The following is a 24951-nucleotide window of genomic DNA, read 5'->3' on the forward strand; positions in this document are numbered from 1 at the left end:
CAGAAGCAAAGGTTCCAGGATTCACATTGGCACTTTGGTTACAGGACACAGGCATCCAGTGTGGTGGTTCAAACCACTGTGCCACAAGGATGGTGTAAGTCTAATTTACTTCTAAATGAAAGAGTATACATGAAAGTACTTTTAAAAGTTCATGGAAAACAGAATCTACAAACCATCTTGAATCTCTTAAAAATAATTAAAAACTTAGAAAATATTACAAAACATGGAAAAGAGAATAAAAATAAGCCTATTTTGGTGAAGACAAATTTGAAATTCAGGCTTAGTATCTTTCTATTACGCATTTTCCATGAACTTTTTTGAAGACTCCTAATATTTAGACAAAATGCAAACGCAGTAAATGTTAAAATGTATGTTTATAAGAAAATGCACAGACTAAAACTCATCAAAGTAGCCTCTATTAAAAATGTAACATAAAAAATGCTAAAGCTACTTCAAGTCCTGAAAAAGTCATTGTACCCTGGATATGTGTATCTAGATGTGTTAGTGAGATGCTACTGTGGTGGTCTTTCAAATATTTCTGTGGTTATACTGAAGGATAGAGGAATTTTTTCCTTAATTATGTATATACTTGGTCCACAGGAGAGGCAGTGGAAGAAAAAGACAGACAGACAGATAAAGTGGGAGAGAAACAGAGTTACAAACAGAGCTTCTATCTGCTGGTTCATGCCACAGGTGGAAGCCAGGAGCTGGGAACTCAAATGGGTCTCCCATGTGAATGACAGGCACCCAAGTACTTGAGTCATTACTTGCTGGGTCCCAAGGATATACATTAGCAGTATGCTGGAATTAGAAGCTGAACTGGCACTTAAATCCAGGACTCCAATATAGGATGCATGTGTCCCAACTGGCGGCTGCTTCTTCTCTTTCTAAGATGTATTTCTTTTTATTGGAAAGGCAGATCAGATCCATGGAGAGAAGGAGAGACAAAGGCCTTCCACTTGCTGGTTCGCTCCCCAAGTGGCTGTAATGGCCGGAGCTGAGGCAATTTGAAGCCAGGAGCCTCCCATTTGGGTTTAAAGGCTGTGGCCCATCCTCCGCTGCTTTCCCAGGCCATAAGCAGGGAGTTGTATGGGAAACTGAACATCTGGGACATGAGCTGGTGGCCATATGGGATCCTGACACTTGCAAGGTGAGAATTTAGCCATTGAGCCATTATGCCAGGCCTGACATCTTTTTTTTTTAAAAGCAGGATTTAAAAAAAATTATTTGTTTGAAAGAGAGAAAGTAAGAGAAAAAGAGAAACGGGAAGAGAAAGATCTTCCATTCATTGTTTTATTCTTCAGTGGTTGCCAACAGTGGCATCCCATACTGCAGTGCTGGTTCCAGTCCCGGCTGCTCTGTTTCTAAGACTACTGAGACTCTCCATGTATAATCTTCATATGGAGTTCCCAGCTTCTGGCCTAGATGTCCCAGAGCGGCTGTTGTGGGCATTCGGGAAGTGAACCAACAGATAGGAAAATCTCCTTACTTTTTCTCTTTTTCTCTCTGTGTCAGTCTGCTTTTCAAATAAATAAATCTTAAAACAACGGATCCAATATTCCCAAGTGAGATGCAACCACTGCATGTGCCGGCTTAATGTGCTGGGCCATCATGCTCCCAGCTAGCGTCTTAATCATTAGGTCAAGTGCTTACTCCAAGACCAATGAGTACTGTTGTGGCAGATGAAATGGTTAAAACGCCATGTAGGATAGCTGTGCCCAATGCTGGAGTGCCTACATTTTAGTCACCCCCCTGGCTCCTGCTTCTTGCAAAGGCAGGCTTTAAGGAGGCTGTGGCTGGGCCCCTGTTACCCATGTTAAGATCTGGATTGAGTTGCTGCCTTTGGCCTGGCCAAGTGCCAATGGCTGTGGGCATTTACAGAATAAAGCAGCAGATGAGAGCTCTCTGTCTTTCTGCCTCTGACTCTGAAAAAAATAAAAAGAAAGAATGAAAGATGACAACCTTATTCTTTTTTTTTTCATTTTTTATGACAATCTTATTCTTAACAAAAATAGTTCTTTCGTTTGATAGGCTTTTACTAGTGAGGCCTGGACAGACAGGCATCCTGTCCTAACTCCACAGTGTGAGGTACCATGCAGCCCTCAGCCATGGTGGCTGCCACATCCTCTCTCCCTGAAGGCATCAGAACAGCTCTGGGAATTCCCTGTGTGCCTTGCCACCCTCTGCCCTCTGTCTTGTCTCCCATGCAGTCCTGGGAGGCTGTATCAGCCAACTTCATAGTTCAGTCCTGACAAGTCTTCTTTTTAAAAACTTGGAAAGCGTAACTTCACACGTCAGAGTAGTTCTACTCTCAAAGACAGGAATCCTCCCAGTTTCATCTCAGATAACAAGGAATCTGTCAATCTTCAATAGTGGCATATTTGTCACTAATTTAATAGTGGGCTTATTTGCTGTGGTATGTAGTGGGTTAAAATATCCAAAGAGTGTAGAGAGAGTTAAAGAACATGAAAATCAAAATCTCCAGAGAGGTGTTCATGCTTGTCTAGTAGCAGAACCCAGAGATTTTAACATCTCAGGTAGGATGCAGGTAGTTCATGCTAATGTATAACTATTGATGGGTCACCAGAGATCAAAGAGATTTAAGCCTTATACTCCACCTCATACTAGAAAGGTTCCAAAACATTTCTAAATATTTTCTGCACGTCCATAACATTTTTAACAAGTAAGAAGTAAAAATCAAGGAAGACTTACATGCGAGGGGAGGGAGAGCCCAGGAAAGGAAAAGGCCTATGAACATGAGATACAACAAAATCATGACAGTCTTTGATTTTGACTCTGAGCTTCCTGGCAACCAGGACCAATGGGGTAAATCTTGAAGGGTTCCATGGTCTTCGCTAATCACAAAAGGGAAACACATTCTGATTCTTCAAGGGAGCAAAGAAAGCTATTCTGAGCCGGGAAAGTCCATGCCTTACTTGTTCGTATCCTGTACTTGCCAGAGTTCAGCAGCCTACTGCATCCACTGCCTGATGCTCCCTTCCAGTCCATTCTAGAAAAGTTATCTGGGGCAAGGAGATGCCAGGAACAGCAGCCTTATTAGCAGGGCTGAAGTTAATCAGGCCAAAGGTTTGGGATTCACCAGTTTCTTGTATCAATAGTAAACAGAGATATGACTCTGGGACATGAGCTATGGTGTTGACCTAAGACCACCAATTTCTGAAGGACATGTTTGATCCCGAATAAAGTCTAGATTATCTATGGACAGACTGTGTATCTTTTACATGTATGTGTATACCCATCATTTCTCTGAACTGAACTTTGATATCAATAAATCTGCCTCCCAAGTAAATACATTAATTAAAAATGAATTTAAAAATCCTTCATGGGGCTGCTTCCTTCCTACTTTAACAGATAAAACAAAAGGTCCTTGTGCACTGCAAAGATCAGTGAGCCAGGAGGGGATGGAGAGCTTAGCCTGCTTTGCGTGGAGCCCACAGCCTGATTCCTGGCCAGATTAGGTCATTCTCCGCTCATGTCATTACCTTGAACTTCTCCTCATAGTTCTCGAAGGCTTCCATGACCATACAGACAGCCTCCATGGAGCGCTCAAGCCGGCCATCCACCCCATTGAAGCGGTACATGCTTCCAGACACATCCACCACCAGGCGCAGGCGCTTGGGCTTCTGCTGCGGGCTGCCCAGCTGAGGGAACAAGAGAGAGGGGAGGGCATGATAGAAAAAAGCCATGAACCAACACATCCCCTATAGCTGGTGGCCCATGAGATCAGCTGGAGGCTGGGCGCTGAACAGGGTCCTCCTGGCACGTAGAAAGGCATCCACGGATTTGGATTTCAGTAAAGAGGATGCCAGGTTTGTGCTGATAATCAAGGCCATATGGAAAAGACTTTCCTTTGGGATACAATTCTGTCAAGGCCCAATCCAGTTTAGTAACACTGATTTATGAAGGCTAAAGTTTAAAAAAACCAATAGGACACCATAAAAATGATAACCTGGAAATACAGAAGCCCTAACATGTCATTTTGACTTCATGCCTTGGAGCTGGTAACCCGAGCAAGAACGAATGTTATTTTGGAGGGAGGCTTACACTGATGCTGCTGGAACCTGCTGTGTGGTGACGGCAGCATGTTAAAGCCTAAATATCAGATCCCTAAAACATGGGTAGGTGACGCAGGTTCCGCAGAGAAGCTAAGGAGAATCTTTTCAAACCCCTTTGGCTTCAGTTAGCTTTCAGTGTTCTCTTCCTTCCAGCTGCTGGACTGCTGCTTCTCTCTGCTTGGCAGTGCAAAGCAAGAAAGTGGTATCCTACTGCTGTCCAGCAGCAACTGCCAATTAAAAGGCAAAACGTAGGAGATCTGGTTTGGTTTTGAACTCCTACTTGCCAATCTGCAGGATTTAGAGAGTGTCTGCCCCTTTTATTGACCAATAGAAAAAAGTCTAGATGATTCTGTTGTTACAGACTTGCTGAAATAAATGGAAATTAATAAGGAAAGTTAGTAATCAGAAGAAAATACTCTGGGTGTTTACAGAATAATGATTTGAGGTAAATTCAACCTCATTTTCAAAAAATAATATTGACTCTGTCTAAATTGAGATCACTGTCACATATGTTTCCATGACTACTTGGAATCTCAGATGTACTCAAACACATGTGTCGACCACAAGGAGTCAGGGAAGCAAGCAGCTGACTCACACCAATGCCACAGACAGAACTTCCCAAATTGCCACCAGAGCCTCTTCAAATAAACATTTAAGTGACTTTCCCTGCTCTGCCAGCCCCTAACCCCCCAGCTCCCAGGGCCCACTCAGCAGTTCTGCTCATTCAGGGAAAAGGAAATCACAGAGCTCTCCACCAGACTCGGTATTTCATTGTGTTGCCTTTCCTTTTTTTTTTTTTTTCCCTTTCTTTTTCTGGCCTTAGTATTGCAAATACTTTAAAAGTAATGGCTGTCAATAACTTCATATACCACTTTTGGTAAAGGCAGACTCCCTAATTTCTAGAATTTTCCTCAGGGATGTGATAGACACAATTCTTTAAAGTGACAGAACAGAAGGAAACTCCCAAGATGTCTCTACTGCTTTCACCGGGAGAACTCCCTGGGCTTGGCAGACATGTTGAGTCTACTCAGCTTCTCTGTGCTGAGCTGACCTCTGTGTCTGCATGAGCTGCTGCCTGGCTGCTGAACTGCAGTGAGTTCTGCTGGGGCACTGGCAGGAGATGAGGGTGAGGTTGGCTCCTCCTTCTCTGCTGTGGCCCATGGATTGCTCTTTCTCTCCGGGGGCCCCAGGTCCCCTTCTCTGGGTTTCAGTCACTGCCTTCTTGCTCCGCCCTGTTAGTCCTTGGGCTAGGATCACTGCTGTTACTGCCAGCTCTGAGTGACTGTCTTGGACTTTTCTTTTCTTTTTTTTTTTAATTTCTGTTATTCTTTTTTGTTATTATAGTTTTGATAACCATTAAACAGTTTAAAAAGTTCAAGGGCTATAGGAAAGTGGGTAAGACTACTATTCCTACATTGTTTCCTTCATGTATCTGGGATAAAGGGGGATATTACTGGAGAAGCCCCACCCAGTCTCCCACCTACCCCAGGTCCCTGATGTAGGGCATGCTCTGAGGGTCCTGCTCAAGTGGTTTTGATAGTTCAGCAGTCACGAATTGCTGCCAACCTCGCCACTCCAAGCACAACTAGGTCGTTGGAAAATCCACTGATTGACATTTCTAAGCCTCACCCTTGCATTTATCTACAGTTTTTGTACTATCTTCTTAATTCAAGCATTTATCTATTCAAGAATTTATCAATTCAAGCATTCCATATGTTTCCTGATGGTACTTTGATGTGTATAATCCTTTTTCAAACATAATTCTTTCCATGGTTGTCATATGCAAGGTTTCTGAGGCTTATGGTATTTTGACCTAACTTGAGGAAGTAGGTTTCTGTACAGAAAGTTGCACAAGGCTTGACTCACCTGCGGCTCCAGCTCGCCCCGGCGCTTGTAGATGGCTTTTTCTCCTGTCAGCCCGTCAATGATCTTAGCATCATCTAGTTCGCCAGTAGCCTGGTGTCTCAGCCACTGTCTTTCTTTCCCTTTTGCCTACAATGACACACACACATAACCTCTTAGTTTAATTAGTTCTGCAAAGGGTCTCTGACAATTTGTACATGAATAACAGGATGCACACTGGGATCCTTTCAATACATGAGGTTCTGTTGGAATCCATGGAATGGTATCTGTTCTGCTGACAGAAACATGCCCTTTGTGTGGATTTTGAACACATTTAATTGCCTTAACATATGAAACAATGGAATGAACTCAAAGTGCACAAGAACAGGAAGACGGTATGCCAATGAATCCCTGCAGAAATGCTCAGTATTTGGAAATGTAATGGTGATGCATTTCCTACAGATTTTCTGCCCCGGTGCTTCTGCAAAATTTATAAGGTAACAAAATCATCAGCTTGAATTTGTTAATATTGTCCGCGAGCTCAGAAAAAATGTAATCTTTAGAAATGTTTAACTTTTCTGTGACTTGGTGTGCAGAGGGAAGCAGATGAAAACAATAGTAGGTAAGCATTTTATTTGTCACATCTCTGGCTTTCTACACTCAGAAATCTTCTGAGTTACTTTTCTAAAGATATTTCCATATAACAGTTTTTTTCACATTTAAAAATATTTTACTTTGTTTTATGATACAGTTCCATAGGCTCTGGGGTTACCCATGCCCTCCCCAAGGTTTCTTCTCCCCCTACCATATAACGTTTTGACACAATAGCTTACGAGTATGCCAAGTGGGGGTGGAGGGTTGGGGGCAGCTAAGAAAATGGTAAATGATGAAAAATTATAATATCCCCATCAAGGTGAATCTATATTACAGTTGATGACTATATTTATGTTGTGGATAAAAAGTGGCAAGAATAGCTAAAATATGTCTATGCATACAAACTAGACAGTGTTTTCTGGAGACACACAGCATGCTCCTCATCATCCTGTCTGGATTGCCAAAGGTAAACCACCTTTCTCTGTGGTCTCCTCTTTACTTTTTTTTTAAGATTTATTTATTTTTATTGGAAAGTCAGATATACTCTCTGTCTCTCTGATCCTGCAGCCATGTGGGAGACCAGGAAGAAGCTCCTAGCTCCCAGGTTTAGATCAGCTGAGCTTTCGCCATTGTGGCCACTTGGGAAGTGAACCAGACAGTGGAAGAACTTTCTCTCTGTCTTTCCTTTATGTGTAACACCTGACTTTCAAATATAAGTAAATAAATGTTTAAAAAAAAAGAGGAAAGTACAAAGCCAAGTGGCAGGTAGCTGATGCTTATTTCTGGAGTATATCAGCCATATACAATGAAGCTTTATGCGTTACAATTCTGGTATATTTATTATCTCCCTGTTTCTGATGCCCTTGCTGTGAACTGGCACAAAATTACCACTTTTGGATACAACCTTATTGATGCACACATAAAATCAGGGGAAAGAAACTCCTAATTGCCAGCATGAAGATGTCAGTTCGAGTGGGCAGTTAATTCCAGAACTACCCAGCTGGTGTTCTTTGGGAGCATGTTCTTGGTAGGAGCCCCACGCTGCCAGAGAAACATGGAACACAGCAATCATACAAAGCTTGGTGAGGTGCACCACACAGATGCATAGAGAAGGGTGAGTACAGGCTGCTGCATGCCTACTGGTCTGTGGCCCAGAAAGCTGGGATCACACAGCACCGTCCTCCTCAGGTCCCCCCTGCTGCTTGAGTGACTCTGACTTGGGCCTGACCTGTGGCTGGGAGTGATGCTGGAAAAAGTGACTGTGGATGAGCATTTTGGCATCTTTCAGTGCTGACTTTCTACAAATGTTGGCGGTAGCAAGCCAAAGAACACTGCTGTTTGAAGCCTTTCCTCGGTGAACATGGACTCTCACTGACAAGTGTGTCTGGGAAAAGCAGCAGCAGAGAAACAGAAAGAAAATGGTGGCAGCAGCTGGCTGCCATCAAATCAGCAAGAAAGTTAGGCTCTTGAACTATTTAAGAGGAATGTGGGACTAGAATTCACATGATTAAATGACATGTTACATAAGACCACTGAGATCATTGAGCATTGGTTATCCAGTTTCATAAATACATCAACAAGGCAATGACCCCAAGCACTGCTATCCAAGTCCATTAGCTACTATAGTTTCTTTCATCAGTGATGCTTCCCCATGTAAACCTATAGAATATTTTCAGCTTTGCAATAGTATAGATGCAGTAATTCTTGTGAATCCTGTAGACAACATGGTAAAAATAAACTTAAAACTCCATGATGTAGAAATCAAATAAACATAAAATGCTAATATTCTAATTACTAACAGTATATCTTACAAAGATGGAAAAAAAAATAAACCCTACCAAGATAACAGGCAGAGAGGGTGATTGTGACTTGGCCACTGTAACTGCAAGGATGTACCCATAATCTTGGCAGAGCAGGACAGGTATCGTCTCATTATTTCCACTGAGAAGTGACGATGGCTCAATTCACTTTTAACTTCAGTTAAAATTCCTAATTATTATTTGAAATGGCTTCAAAACTACTATAATAGAGTATTAGAATAATGAGCAAAGCAATGAAGTTTAGAGTGCAAACGCATCACAAGTAAAGTAGAATATTTTATTGTGGCTATGACTACACTTGCAATGAGATCTACAACATTTCCACATTCACAGATTGGAAGAATAAATATTCTTACCATTCTCATACTATCTAAAGCAATGTACAGATTCACTGAAATCCTCACTATAATACTAATGGCATTCTTCACAGAAAAAGGTCCTAAAATCCATACAAAGACACAAAGACCCCAACTAGCTTAGAAAAAAAAAATCTTGATCAAAACAGAACTAAGCTGGAGGCAACGTAATACCTTACCTCAAATGCATTACAAAGTTGTGGTAACTAGAATGAAGTGATACTGGCATAAAAACCTGATATATAGACCAATGGCACAGAGATCCCCAAAATAAGTTCACATACATATTTACAGCGAACTCATCTTTGACACAGGTATCAAAAACATACACTGCAGTACTGGTGTGTTAAACCAGACAGTACATTAGGGGGACTATGGCTTACAATAGTATATTGTACATTTTATGAAGAATTGAAAGAGTGGAGTTCCAAGGTTTCCATCACAAGAAATGATCAATGTTTAAGGAGGTGGAAATGCTAATGACCCCGATCTGATCTTTACACATTTATACTCTGTACTTAATTATCACACTGCACTCCATAAATATGTGGAATTTAAAAATGAACTTCTGAAACAGTTTACTGCTACAGAAGCATATGGCTTATTATGCTGATAGAACCTTCAAACAAATATATTCCTACAAAGAATAAGGCTCACCACTCAAGAGAAAATTGGGTTTAAATTTGCCAGGAGGATATATGCATATAGGATTGTTTGCTACAGGCAAGGTCTTACAATTAAAGAGAGGAGACAACTCCACATTTCATGAAAGATATCACAGAATGCTTAAAGCTAGAAGTTGGGGTGACAAATTCAAGTGTAATGAATTACTTTTGTTTAGCACTCAAGAAGTACAAAGGAAGTTGCTAAATTTCAAGTAATATGCAATTTGGTTATGTAAAATACCTAATCATTTAAACAAATCAGAAATGCAGGTACTATCACAGTTTTTGATAAGACTAAAAAACTGGGGCAAGGATTGTGGCATAGCACGTTAAATTAATATTATGGCCACTATGGAAGTTCTGCTACTTTGCCTTTTAAATAAATAAATATTTGAAAGAAAAAACTCATTAACCTGCTAGATTTTCTTCACACTTATTGCCATTTATAAGTGCTTTATTTGTCACTTTGACTCAGGAATTAAGGGTATTGGAAAAAAAGCCCTTATTTATTTAGTTGATTGTAACCTTAGCATCCAGAACAAGGCTGACACATGGTAGGTGTTTGATACAGTGTTTGTTGAATGAAAGTTGAATGTTTACTGTAAGATGTTAAGTGATTATGATACAAAAGCAGGTACATTTACAATTATCTCAATGTATATGAATGTATATTGCATGTACATTATATATATGAAAAACTATGTTGGAAGAAACAAACCAAAATATTAATAATAGTGATGGTTATTTTGGAACTGTGAGGTGATCAGTGTTACTGTTTTCCTCTCTTAATTTTTTATAAAAGATTTCGTTATTTGAAAGCCGAAGTTATACAGAGAGGCAAAGACAGAAAGAGCAAGATCTTTAATCCACTGGTTTATTCCTCAGCTGCTGCGATGCCCAAGACTGTCTAGTCTGAAGTCACAAGCCAGGAACTTCTTCTGGACCTTCTACGTGGCTGCAGGTGCCAAGGACTTGGGCCATCTTCCGTGGCTCTCCCGGGCACATTATCAAGGAGCTGGATTAAAAGTGGAGCAGCAGGCATACGAATCAGTGCCTGCATGGAATGCCAGTGTTACAAGTGGGCTCCCTTTGTTTTAGTTTCTGCATTTTAAAATTTCCATACAATAAACTTGTGATATTTGCATTTCAAAATAAATAAAATTATTTATTTCACATGAGAATTCTAAAAAAACTTCAATAATTTAATGAAATACTGCCGGAGTCCAGCTCCAGCCGAGAGTTCGGAGCTCGGGAAGGGAGCGTGGAGTCGGCGATAAAGAAAGACACACACACTGACACTTGGTGCGTTCTCACAATAGCCCAAGAAAAAGCTGTCCTTTTTATTTACTCAAAACCTCACAAGCTTCTGCACAAGCAACTAATTGTTCTATTTTTTTACTTCAAGACCAAGGGGGCATGTACAGACATTCGGTCATTCCGTCTGCACTTCAGGGCTAAGCAGGTGTCCCCAGAGATAATTCTTTAAAACACTGTATTCATATTCTTCAAAGCAAGCCATTATTCATTCTTTAACAGTAGCCATGGAGCGGCAGCCAGGACTCCAAGGCCAAGGCACATGCGATTACCTGCTAATCAGTAATACATTCCTACCACATTTCTATTTCTACAACTTGCCCATTATTCAATAAGAAAATAGTTTACAAGGGAAAAAATATAATCTAAAAACAAAAATTACAAATATTAAATCCCTCTACAACTATAGACCCTGCAACCCCATAAATAAAACAATAATCAAAAACATTTTTCTTTAATAAAAGCATCCTTAATTCCTCTAGCTAAAAATTATAAAAGTGGCTAAAACAGCTACATTTTCTATGCTCCAAAAAATTGCAAAAACAGGCTAGCCTATAAAATAACAATAACTATACTTATTGCCATAGCAATTTCAGCTCTCACTCCCATCACTTGCATTCCCGTGGGTCCACTGGGTGCCAGGCCCTGGAAAGGAGGCAGATCCGCCTCACCTGTGACCTCCTGTCTTCCTGCTGCCTCCTGGCCTTGAACCAGTCATTATTTTAGGGCAGGGCACTCGTGCAGTGCTCCCGACAAAATACACCTTTGAGTCTAGCTTGCAGCTAATGGGGAACAGGGCTTCTCAAACTTTATGTGTATGCTATCAATGTGGGGGATCTTGTTAAAATGTAATTTGTAATTCCAGGTGGTATCTGAGCACTAAGCTTTGATATGATGCAAAGATTTGCTAGTCTATGAGCCATGCTTTAGGACCAAAAAGCTATAGAATTATTGGGGATCACTGTCTTTTGAAAATGACTACAAATGAGGGTATTTGAATAAGTCTGTGGAAAATATAGCTTGTGCCAAGCTTCTTACTTAGAAATATATATATATCTAAGTAATATAAATATATATAAATAGTTAAATAATATATAAATATATATATAATGAAAAGACAAGCCATACTCTCAGAGAAAATATTTGCAAAAGATATGTCTGATACAGTTTTGTTATTGAAAACATACAAAGAACTCTAAAGATTCAATGTGGAGAAAAGGATCCAGAAATGGGAAAGACTTGAGTAGACATCTCATTAAGATAGCAGCTGGCAAATAAACATCTCATCAGATGTTCACCATCACATGTCATCACAGAATTGCAGATTAAAGCAACCATGAGATATCACTACACACCTATTAGAATGGCCCAAATTCAAAATACTGACAACACCAAACGCTGGTAAAGATGTGGCACAGCAGGATACAAAATGCTAATGTTGTTTGGGAAGACAGCTTGGCAGTTTCTTGCCAAAACATATACTTACCCATTCAATACTCACTCAGTCCTTACTATTTACCTAAACAAGCTACAAATTTATGTCCATCCAAAAACCCTCACAAATCCAAACCTGCAAGCAACCAAGATGTCCTTAAAGTGGAAGGACAAACAAGCTGTGCTGTGCTACCCTAGATGAAGGACTATGATCTAATGCTAAAAGAAATGAGCTACCAAATATATTTATAGAGAGTCCACAGTAAGAAAATGACCTGGAATAATTATGGTTTGCTGTTATAGATATCCCTTTTTGGATAAATCATAGTAGGATATTTATCAGTTATCAGGGGAATTAAGTTTTCCAGTTCTCTTTATTGGGTTTGTTGGAGAGAGATCTCATCAGCCATCTCTAATTTTGGGGGGGCTATCCCTAACTGATATCTAGTCCTGAGTAGCATCAGAGTCTCATAGCTTCTGGAGACTAAAGAAAGAAGGAAGGAACTGGACCTGGTACAGACCTGAGGATGCTGAGTTGGGAGGCATCTGTGATAACAGTACTCCAGTTATGACCCAGAGAAGCCTGCAGCTCCAAGGATGGGGGCATTCTGTTGGTGGTACACATGGTAACAATAATTCATGCTTTGTAGAAATTGGCAAAAGGGGTTCCTGTGTAAGGCATATGTTCCTATTATTATCTGTGGTAAAGAAGTTACAGAGTTATAAAACACATACTTTTCCCTTAGGATATTATGTTTGCTGCCTCTAGATCAGCCATCGATAATAATCTAGGGATTCTATGGCTAAATTTTCTCATGCTGGTGCTGCTTCCTTTTCTAAAAGGCTTATTCCCCTCCTTAAGGGAGGAATTCCCCAGCTTAAACACTCTTTTCATTTTTAATATAAAATAATTTAGGAAAAATTGTAGTGAGAGTGAGGGAGCAGAGTAAGTGTTTCTTTTGTTTGCTTTAAATCTGCTACACTCTTCATTTTGGGGGTCAATTTTTCCAATGTAATTGTAGTATGTATATATTAAAGTATGTAAGTCTTAAATGCACAGCTCAGTAAGTGGTTACAAAATGACCATGCCATTTTAACTAATCATACTTCTGAAATTCCTCAGTGTCTTTCCTACTCTGGATTTTACCCCTCACCCTCACCCCACCAGATTTAGCCCCTATTCTGGATTAGGTCTGCCTGTTTTTGAACTTTATGAAAATGGATAATTTCAGCATATATTCTGGCTTCAACTATCTCTTCTCAACAGTATCTCTGTGGGAGTTACCCATGTTGATGTGTGTGGTGGGCTAGAGGTCCCTGACTTACAGCAAAGGGAAAATGTCGTGTTCAGTAGAAACCATGCTGGATTTTGAGCTCTTGAGATGCTGGGTGGTAACAGCAGCCTCAGCTTCCAGCCAGTTTCACCATCAAGGAGGGAAACAGTTAAGATTCTATAGTGTTCTGTGCAGCTCAGTGGACGTTTGCCAGGCTAGACACACTGCAAGCACTTTCCACGTTGGGCTTATCAGCATGTAACCTCATCATTAGTCATGGAGCATCTATACTGTATTTTCCTTCGTGACTTTAACAGTGTTCCATTGTATGGCTTTGCCTAATTCATCCATTTGACAACCATTGTTCCCACTTTGGGGCTATAATGAATAGTGTCATCACTGGTATTCCTGAACAAGTCTTCCAGAGCAGATGTATGCCTGTTTCTGTTGGGTGGAAACTTTGGGCCACAGAACATGGATATTTGAGCTTTAGCAGACATTGCAAAAGTTTCCCAGCATGGTTTTTCCATTTTTATTCCTATGAGCTGTGCAAGAGGAACGTTTGCTTATATCCTTCCCAACATCTGACAGTGACAGATCAAAAAAATTCTTTTAGCCACTGTTGTGATGTCTTTATTTTTTTTTATTGGCAAATAAATGAATTATTTTTGTTACTACCATCACTGATATTTTTGGGACTACAAACAAGTAGTTTTGGAGAAGTGAAAGCACGTTTCAGCCATCTGATCTAGAATCACTAGGTATACACGTTTACAATGGTGGTTCAGTTTATTGGTTTTCAAGTACATAACTCCTAGATAAATAAAGGCAGGCATTATTTTCCATCTTCCAGCCAGCCCACCAATGCTTGGTGACTCAAAACAGGAAGAGACCTATCTAGATGGATGCTCTAGGGGGCAGTGGGCTTTGGGGGAAACTCTATAGAAAGCCACTGAAGGAGGAAGAAACAGCTACATACAGGCATCTGTGTTTTATGGGACTAATTGAAACTCTTCTTGAAATGGTAAGTTCCTACTGTACTTACATACACGCTTTTATTTATAACAAATGGCCAAAGATGTTCTTTATTACATATTCCTGTTGCTTCAAGTATAGTTATATGTCCAGCTGTTTTGTATTAAGACAATAAATCCATACAAATGAGGGCTCATACAAAGCTAGGTAGTGCTAGCAAAAAGTCTACATTACAGACTTTCTACAAAAGAAGTAAAATTTTATTACTTCCACTCAAAGAACAATTAGACTAACAGAAATGCCCAGGGAATGATGCATTCTGGTTCACTCGTTCTCTGGGAAATACTTGCAGTTGGTTAACCAGAAAGTACACACACACATACACACATATCCACAGACACATTGTACTGAGAGCATTAGAATGAGTAAACTTGACAAAAACCACTCATTGTGTGGTTTGTAACATTATCCTGTGATTTTAGTGCTGAAAGCATTGTGATTAATCCTAAGTCTTCACTTAATCAAGATTCCCTTTTCCTACAAATTCTATAGTCAAGTCAATTTTTATTCCTCTAGAATTTGTTTAATGAAGATATTGGGAATAGAATTAATTTTTGCAGTGAGTGTGTATTCTACAGAATAAGACATATAGATGTTATCAAGTATTTGCTTGGGTGGATGCATAATTATGAATGGATGTTTGAGGATACCTGGGAAATAGTGGTTCCCTTAATAAACATTAGCTTCTATTATTATTATTATTATTATTATTATTATTATTATTATTCAACCAACACAAAATTTTGTGCTACTTATCCATACCATTTGAACAAAAAGATTTGGTGATTAAGGGAAATTTCTTTTTTTTTAAAGATTTATTTCATTTTTATTGGAAAACCAGATATTCAGAGAGGAAGAGAGACAGAAAGAAGATCTTCTGTCTGTTGATTCACTCCCCAAGTGGCTACATTGGCCAGAGTTGAGCCAATCCAAAGCCAGGAGACAGGCGCCTCTTTCAGGTGTCCCACATGAGTACAGGGTCTCAAGGCTTTGGGACATCTGGGACTGCTTTCCCAGGTCACAAGCAGGGAGTTGGATGGGAATAAGGGCTGCCAGGATTAGAACTGGTGCCCATATAGGATACCAGATCATGTAAGGCGAGGACTTTAGCTGCTAGCCTACTGTATCAGGCCCAGGAATTTCTTTTTATCCTTTATAAAATAGCAAATAATAAGTGAAAATGATGATTTTAACAATGAAAGTTTTTACTCTGCAGTTCATACTTAATACTTTACAATAGGCAGCTTGGCACAATGGCTCCATTGGCTAATCCTCCACCTCCAAGTGCTGGGATCTGATATGGGCACTGGTTCATGTCCCAGCTGCTTCACTTCCCAACCAGCTTCCTGACTGGCCTGGGAAAGCAGTGGAGGTTGGCCCAAAACCTGGGACCTGCACCCATGTGGGAGGCTTAGGGGAAGTTCTTGGTTCCTGGTTTCTGATCAGCCGTTGTGGCCATTTAATGAGTGAACTAGTGGATGGAAGATCTTTCTCTCTCTCTCCTCTCCATAAATCTACCTTTCCAATGAAAAAAAAAAAAAACCTTAAAAGAAAATGTAATATAACTGTTGGGTTCTTAGGAGTTTTAAATAGTGAAACACTGTCAGAGAAAAGAGAAAGCAGGCACTTTCTTCTTCCAAGGAACTCCCTGCTTACTGAAGTAACATCTTTTTGGAAGGTGCTTACATGTATTCAGCAAGATGATTTTCCTCAGAATTTGTACTCTTAGATCCTATGTTATTACTTTGTGTGACTATATATCATCATTTTACAGCCGGTATATCAACAATTTCGGGTCTTCAAACTAAAAATGTTGTGGGGCAGGCACTGGAGGCAATGGCGGGGTACTGCATGGGATGCTCCTATCCTGCACACGAGGCAGTGTTTGGGTCAGAGTCCTGCTATGGTGCATCCTGAGAAAAAGCAGGTGATGACTCAACCACTTGGATTCCTCCTACCCATGAGCAAGGCCCAGTTCTTGGCTCAGGACTTCAGGCTGGCCCACCCTGTCTTGGCTGCTGTAGGCATCTGGGGAGTGAGCCAACAGACTGGAGATCCCGCTTTCCATCTGTAGTCTCTCTGTTTCTCTTTCGAATAAATGAAAAATTTGAAAATTAAAAACAAATAATTAAAAATTTTATGCCTTAGGGAAGATGGGGAGCACACATGTTGGTGGGCATATGTAATAGTCATCTTACACTCAACAAGTTCAGACCCTGAGGCCCTGCCTGAAAAGCTGCTTCTGGGTACCATCCCCCGCCCCCCATCCCAGCAAAGAGCAATGGATAATCCCAGCCTTCCTATTGTTCAGGCCATGGCCCTAGGAGCTCTTTGACTCCTCTTTCTCCCACACCTAATCCACTGGCACTTCCTCTCATTGCCTAGTGATCTCTGGTGCTGCCTTTCCGCCTTCATGCCCAGTTTACTGAAGCCAGCACTTCTTGTCACCAGGGCCACTGCTCTCCTGACTTTCATCTTATTCATGGCGCTTCCCTTTGCATATAGTGAGTGCTAGAAAAAAAAATGCTGTAATTCGTAAGAAATATGTGTAGAAACACCAGCCTAACATTGAGTTTAAAATAAAATCTGCTAGACTGATTTTTCTAATGATTTCAGCAATGAGAACATTTGCCTCTTCCACATGAAACATAGATAATTGTGTTTTGACTGCTTGCTATTCCTCTTCCATACCAATTTAATTCACCCAACCCACAAAAGATATATGTACCTTGCCACAATGCTTGGACTTCAGCATTCAAAAAATAAAGGAAATATACTGAAGTCATACAAGGACACAAAAAATTAGCTATTATAAAAAAATCAAAAGTGAAACATGTGTTGTCCCTGAAAGACCAATTGCTGCACAAAAGTAATGCAAAATTCTTGATTTTTACTTTTTAAAATTCTGTGATCAATTTGGCTCTGTTTATTACTATTAAATCATTAACTTTTTGTTTTAAAGATTTATTATTATTGGAAAGCCGGATATACAGAGAGGAGAGACAGAGAGGAAGATCTTCCATCCGATGTTTCACTCCCCAAGTGAGCCGCAATGGGCCGGTATGTGCCGATCCGATGCAGGGAACCTGGAACCTCTTCCGGGTCTCCCATGCGGGTGCAGGGTCCCAAAGCTTTGGGCCGTCCTCAACTGCTTTCCCAGGCCACAAGCAGGGAGCTGGATGGGAAGTGGAGCTGCCGGGACTAGAACCGGCGCCCATATGGGATCCCGGGGCTTTCAAGGCGAGGACTTTAGCCGCTAGGCCACGCTGCGGGGCCAAAATCATTAACTTTTAAAGCTGGTGCAGTGGGTTAGCCAGTTAATCCTCCCTCTGTGATGCCAGGATCCCATATGAAGGCCAGTTTAAGTCCTGGCTGCTCTACTTCCAATTCAGCTCCCTACTCCTAATTCAGCTTCCTATTCAGCCTGAGCAAGCATCAGCAGATGGCTCAAATCCCCAGACTCTGGCACCTGCTTGGGAGACAGATCCTGGTTCCCAGACTAGGACCAGATCAGCTCTGGTCATAGTGCCCATTTAGGGAGTGAACCAATGATCGAAGACCTCTGTCTGTCTCTTCCTCCCCACCCTCCGCCACCTCTCTGCAATTCTTTCAACTAAACAATAAATATTAAAATAATCATTTAAATGATATTTTAAAGTGAATTATTACTGATATTAAATTGTCTTTCAATTTCGCTGCAATTATTTAGGTATGATTCTGTGTTTACTGCTTCCAGGGTACACTGCTAGTCTTTTAGCACCACAAAATTTCCATCCTTATGGAATTTGGATGCTTTCTTAACTGGCTGGAACATTAGATGTATGTGTATACACACAGGCATGGCATGTCTTTGCATGTGTGTATCCACATATTTAAAATTATTTTCCAAGGAGGATACTTAAGTACATGTTTTAAGTCTCTGAAGATCAGAAAATATCATTCTGCCACCTCTGTACTTTCACCACGTATAGAATACTTGGGCCTTAACCTTTTTCCCAAAGCCAGGCAGACATTTTTTGTCCATGGTATTTGGTCTTTCCAGGACAGCTCATGTGTCACTTTTGATTTTCTGATAATAGCTCATTTTTTTGTCTCCTTGTATGGCTTTAGGATATTTTTAATTTTTCAAATGTTAATGTCCAAGCATGTGGCAAGGTGCACGTGTCTCTGCTTTCACTCGGCCTGGTGCTCCGATTGTTCTCTGGCTGCACCCTGGGGCTCCTCCTGGGCTCAGTGCAGTTCTACTACTCAGATGATTGTTCCTGTACCTTCTCTGGTGGTGTCCACTGTGGGACTCTCCTCTGTTTCCTCAGTACCTGTTAAGTGAGCACTTGCCAGGTGCCAAAAGGCACTCTCCTTCCTGGGACAGCCAGTGGCTCTGTGTGCAAGCTCCCAACTCTGTTTTAATTGATTGGCTTTCTTTTCATTTATTCTGTTAGTCTGAAAAAAACTTTGAAATGTTTTCACTCACAAGAGTGTACAGACTTAAAACTGAATTGAGACTATTTTTTCTTTTAATATAGTTTCAAATTTTGATCTTGAATTTTTACTTTTCTTATCATCTTTCCTTCCTGCATTCGACGCCCTTATTACTGCTGCTTGCTTCTTAGCCACATCCTTTTGAATCCATTCCTTCTTTCACATACCCTATGTTTCTTTGAATCTCAAGACACAAAGCAGATGTTTCCTAAACATCTTGTGTTTCTTGAAGAACATTTTTTGGCCAACTACACAGCCTTTTTTCATATCTTGCATGCTTGGTACTTCGCCTCAGCATACAACCTTTCTTGCAGGTCCCCAGCTACTTCCTTTTTGATGTTCTTATTTTTCCACAAAGTTTAAAAAAAAGATTTATTTGTTTTTATTTGAAAGGTAGATTTACAGAGAGCAGGAAAAACACAGAGAAAGATCTTTCATCTGAGGGTTTGCTCCCCAAGTGGCCACAATGGCTGGAGTTAAGCTGTTCTGAAGCCAGGAGCTTCTTCTGGGTCTCCCACTTGAGTGCAGTGTCCTAGGGCTTTGGGCTATCCTCTACTGCTTTCCCAGGCCACAAGCAGGGAGCTGGATGGGAGGGAGCAGCCAGGACATGAACTGGAGCCCATATGTGATATCAGTGCATGCAAAGTGTGGATTTAGCCCCGTAGGCAATCGTGCTGGGCCTGATATCCTTGTTTTTAATGATGAGATGGTTACAGCCCTTCAGGGACAGATGGGTGACTTCTCCCCAGTTTCATTTACTGATCACTTAGTTACTATACAAAGCTTTCCTTGAGGACTACAAACTGGTGGCAGGATGTTGAATTAAATCTCTATGACCAGCTCAAGAACTCTGCAGGGAAGGAATTGGAACTGTGGAAGGACCCAGCATGAGGACTTGGTCTCCAGAACATTTTTTATTTGGTTTGGAAAAACCACTGCCATAGGGCCAACTTGTCAGCATTTGTCTCTTGTTTGATCTACTCCAGGAGCCACGTTTAAGTTGGGGCTGAGCTGGCCCCTTTCCTGGTATTACTTCCCTTCCAGCTTATTGCTTGTTGTAGCCACTGCTTGAAACCCAGCTCTCTGCACCTGGATCCCTTGCCAGCACTGCTTCTGGCAGCAACAGTATGGAAGCCATATGATCTGCACCTCACAATCTCTAAGACTCTCCTTTCTCCCATCTCACCTATTGAGCCACATTTGCAAGATTTCATTGTGTCTTACTCACCTGCTGGTAATGCTGCCTGTCTTGGTAAGCTTTTTGAGTTTTCTGTGGTGGGGGTCTTGTGACACCTTATTTAGCAAAACTCAAACTTTCTTGGATGTCACTAGCATCCCATCCTGATTTCTACTATCACATAGGTCTCTTGCTGTTTATAGCTTTCTACGATTTTACTGGTCTTCTGGTGATGCCCCTGCTTGTACAGCTTGAAAGTCAGGACTATATTCCTAGGCTGCCCTGGGTTGAAGCTGTCCTCTCACAGTGGCCCGGAAGAGAAGGTGATCCTATCAACGAACTTTGCTGCTCTGCCTGCAGTGCAGAAGTTCCGTGACGTGGTTCTTTACTCTTCCTTTCACTTCACTTTAGACTCTTCCTTTAGGTAACACGTCTCTCTTGGCTTGGGATGCTTCCCATACAGACCACCATACACTTATACAGACACATAGCTATAAATTTGTAATCTTCTCCGGTCCTAGCCTTGCCTCTGTACTTCAGATTGACATGGCAAAAAATTTTCAAATATCACACTTGCCATTTATACCAAGGTGTCCCAGTAGTGAGAGAACATGCTAATATTCTAAACAAGCAAGTGCTTTGTTCACAAGTTTCTCATTTCAGTGCATCCCATATTTCTGTCCTCTGAGGCTTGAACCCTCACCACCTCCCTGACCCCACATTCAGTCAGTCACTGTCTCCTAGTCCTTCTGATTTTGTTTTCATCTTAAAACACGCTGGTTTCTATCACATCTCACCTGAATAACTGTAAGAGCTTTATGATTTGCTTTCTGGCTTCCACACTTTCTGCTCTGAAACTTCCTACCTCCATGGCTTCAAAACTTCCTCATAATGATACATCACTTCATTTTTCAAACACCTTAATGTTTTCTTCCCTAATTACAGTACATAAAAATACTTCCTGGGGCCCGTGCCATGGGAGAGCAGGCTAAGCCTCTACCTACATTGCCAGCACCCTGTATCAGCACTGGTTTGAGTTCTGGCTACTTCAATTCTGAGCCAGTTCCCTGTTCATATGATGCATGAGAAAGCAGCAGAGGATATGCCAAGTCCTTGGATCCCTGCACCCACATGGGAGAGCTGGAAGAAGCTCCAAGATTCTGTTTTTGAACTGGCCCCGCTCCAGCCATAGTGGCCATTTGGGGAATAAGTCAGCAGATGGAGATCTCTCTCCATCTCTTCTTCTCTTTCTGTAAATCTTTCAAATAATCTTTTTTTTTTTCAAAAAAGTACTTCAAAATACACATAGAAAAAACAAACTTAAAAGATGTGTATTTTCATGCAGAAAATAAAATCAATGCATAATTTTTCTATTGGAAACATTTCCATTTTCTCCCATGGGTCAATGCATTTCCACAAACGTTTTGAAAACCTCTTTGTAATGTTTTGTATTTCCTGTATCTTCTCTAGAAGGTAATCACTGAAGGCAAGTATATATATTCAGTAAATGTCCAATGAAGGAAACCATTATCACAGACTGAAGAAAAGGAATGAGGAAATGTTTTCTGTTCCCTAAGTAAGACTAAAGGAGGCACTCAGAATGGAGTGTAAGTTCATAACTGATCACTCCTCTCTCTGCCCTCATGCCCCTGGTGCATCTCACACTGGCTGTAACTTGCCAGCTTCTGCCCTGGGCTCACGTCTCAGATAGCTTGTGATGTTTCTCTGCTTCTCTGTCTGGGTCTGGGTCATGGCCCTGCATCCTTCAAGAATTAGCTCAGGCATCCTGTCCTTCAGAACATAACCTGGGGTCTCTTTCCCCTGGGATTCTGCCCCACTCATGGCAACCCTCTATGCAGTCATTTAGCATATTAAACTGAAAGGATCCATCCAGATGCTCGTCTTCTCTCTCCCTTCAGCCTAGATTTTCTTAGTATATGGAGAGAATTTTACCAACCTTTATGCCCTCAGTGCCAAGCACCAGTTAGTGATCAACAACACTATTCACATGAACAGTGTTCATTCTGAAACACCAGATAAGAAGAAAGGAAGATACTTATTGGGTCATGAAGAGACCATGCTAGCCAAGGCAATCAGAGAAAAGTTAATTGAGTTTAGGCTGCAAATGAAATTACTGATTAAAGATTAGTAAAACACAGGCGAGAAGACATGATTAAGTCAGGACCTTTTTTTTTTGGTGGAAATGGCTCCTTTGTTTTGTTAGCGAAGCCTGCAACCAGAGATTGAGATTGAGCCCCGAGCATAGCTGAATGTATTTATCCATCCTCCTATTGTGATGAGAAAGTTGTTGCTACTTACTCAGAAAAGGGAAAAAGGTCCAATCACCAAAACTCAATGATATCACATACAGAATCAGGCCACATCCAGGGAAGGTTTCTGACAAAAGCCATCTTACCAGAGAAGACTGACACGTGTTGTGGTGCAGACACATATTAGAAGCACATGTTAGCATGGGTATTAGCTACAGCACTTCATGTTCCTCAGACCTCCACCCAGCTGCACGAGTTGGTGTGTGCCATGAGGCATGTTTTGGAAAGTCACCTTAAATGATGATCTGCTACTGCCTGGGCAGACTTTGGGCTGGTCACCCAGGAAACATCCATGGTTACTGGGATTACACATAGCAACCTCAAAAGAGCTAGGGGATGAAATCACAGTTTGCTTTAATTATCAACTGAGGTTTCATATTCTCCACATGGCCTTGTCCACTGTTGGTCCTGGTATCTTTTTACCTGCCTCCATCTCTCTAAATTGACAACCAGAAGATCTACCTGAGGATAAGTGGCCTAAGGATTAAAAATAAAAATGTAGTAATGGAAACACCTGGAACTGAGGTGGCACTTGGATTATGATACAAGATGCTTTATTAGCACACGCAAGACTTATACCTCTTATGGAATTATGTGGTTGGAGGAGTAACAGGTAATAAGAACCTGATTTTTGGGCTCAGGCATATGCTTATCTGGCCACATAACCCATGAAAAGTTATAACATCTTTCTAATTTTCAATTCCCTTATTTATAAGATGGTAGAAAATACCTGTTTTTCATGAAAGTCTTAGAATTGAAAATACTTGTATGTTCATTTCCTAACTATCAAAGATAGACAATAATAGAGAACAAACAGCACAATAAAGACAAGGTACTCGACTAGGAACCTGGCCTGGTTTCCAGGCAGCCAACTACTGGCAGTTTGGGGAAGATAGTGCTGAATGAAGTCAGCCCTTCAGGGACACATGCTGCGTACTATGTGCTATTCTACATGGCATACACTTATTGCTGAGTTAATCTTCACTGCTGCACTGTTGCCTGTCATTCCCATTTTACCAAAGGCTGTCTGGTGCTAGAGCTGGAACTTCCATCAGGACGGTGATTATGATGACAATCTTGATAATGATGTTGACAATGTAAGGCACTTAAGAGAGGGCTCAGCACATGGTAAATGCTCAATAAATGCCCACTATCTGCTATAATGTTGGTGATATTAACAACGATTTCCGGAGATGAAAGTCCTACAGCTGTTTTCCATACTCATTCAAGGATTAAACTGTTTTTACCTCCTGCATATCCAAAAGCTATTTTCTAACTTCTCTGGTTTTAAAAATTATTCCAGGGGTGAAGAGAATAAAAACTTCCCTGATAGAATGTTACTCTGAATATATGATATTCACCTGATCCATTTAAGAATATTAAAAAATAGATTTTTTTTTTAATTAGAGAGGAGTTGTCTTCTTTGAGTTCCTTCTTTGAAGGCAGGGGCTGTATTTTATTTTCTGTCCCTAATTCCTGGTGTGCAAGAAGAACTTAAGAAATGAGTGAAGGACTGAATTACACTCATCTTTCAGTCTTAGTATAAGCCTCATTTCCCACTTCCTTCTCATCCTGTGAGCCACTCCTATTAGCCCTTACCCAATCAGCACTTTGCCCTGAAGCTCAGAGCTCACCACGCAGTTGACCAAGCCTTCAATGCTCAGGGCAAGGAACACTTCACAAGTGAGGGACTATGGCAGAAAATTAAACCATTCACTGCCAGGTTATTCAGTTTAGATAAAACCCTAGAGTGTTTTTTCCTACATTGTTGCATACAGATTTTTAAAAAATGTTTATTTTTTCACTTATATTTATATATCTTTATTCATTTCTTTGAAAGGCAGAACAACAGAAGATAGAATAAGAGACAGAAGAGAATCTCCCATCCACTGGTTTACTTCCCAAACTGCCACAATAGGCATGGTTGGACCAGGCTGAAGCCAAGAGCCAGGTGCTCCACCCTGGTGTGTAACATGGCAGGGGCCCAGGCACTTGGGCCACCAATCACTGCTTTCCATGGTACATCAGCAGGAAGCTGGGTTGAGACCAGGATAAGAACCAGTGTTCAGATATGACATGTTGTTGGCATAGTAAGCTGTGGTTTAATCCACTCTACCACAATGCCAGTCTTCATTTGACATTTTCAAAGCAAATGACTTAATTCCTACATTCTTCAAGTTTCAAAACTAGCCGCCTAATTAACCATTTTCCTAACCTTTTGACACAGATTAAGTATTCTTAAAAGCGACGACTTCCCAGAATTTGGAGTGAAGGTAGTGGATTAAAACAGTGTCACAGAACTTATAACTGCTAGTATCTGGCAATAAAACAATAAAACTTCCTTCAAAAGAACAGCTCCAAGTAGGAACCAAAGAGGGCAAGGGCATAACTGGAGGAAACCAACTCCAAATACTTCAGGATTGCACAGTGGAGAGGAGATGGCCCCCTGGCTCAGCTCCCAGCCCTGGGCTCTGCCCTCAAAAGAGGCATTGTCTTCTCTGTAGACAAGCTCATCTGACTTTCCTTTGTGATTTTAGGGGAGAATTGTGCAAATC

At 40.9% G+C, this 24951-nt stretch overlaps 1 protein-coding gene across 1 annotated transcript in view; it reads right to left on the reverse strand.

Moving 5' to 3' along the window:
* Positions 1–24951, reverse strand: part of VWA8 (von Willebrand factor A domain containing 8) — a 355373-nt gene that overhangs the window by 13975 nt on the left and 316447 nt on the right. The window contains exons 41-42 of the mRNA XM_058670689.1: positions 5943–6068; positions 3504–3662 (exon numbers count right to left, since the gene is read on the reverse strand). Of these exons, the coding sequence (XP_058526672.1) occupies positions 3504–3662; positions 5943–6068 (285 nt within the window). The remainder of the gene's footprint in view (positions 1–3503; positions 3663–5942; positions 6069–24951) is intronic.

The sequence above is a fragment of the Ochotona princeps genome, chromosome 12 (assembly GCF_030435755.1).
Source record: "Ochotona princeps isolate mOchPri1 chromosome 12, mOchPri1.hap1, whole genome shotgun sequence".
Lineage (NCBI taxonomy): Eukaryota > Metazoa > Chordata > Mammalia > Lagomorpha > Ochotonidae > Ochotona > Ochotona princeps.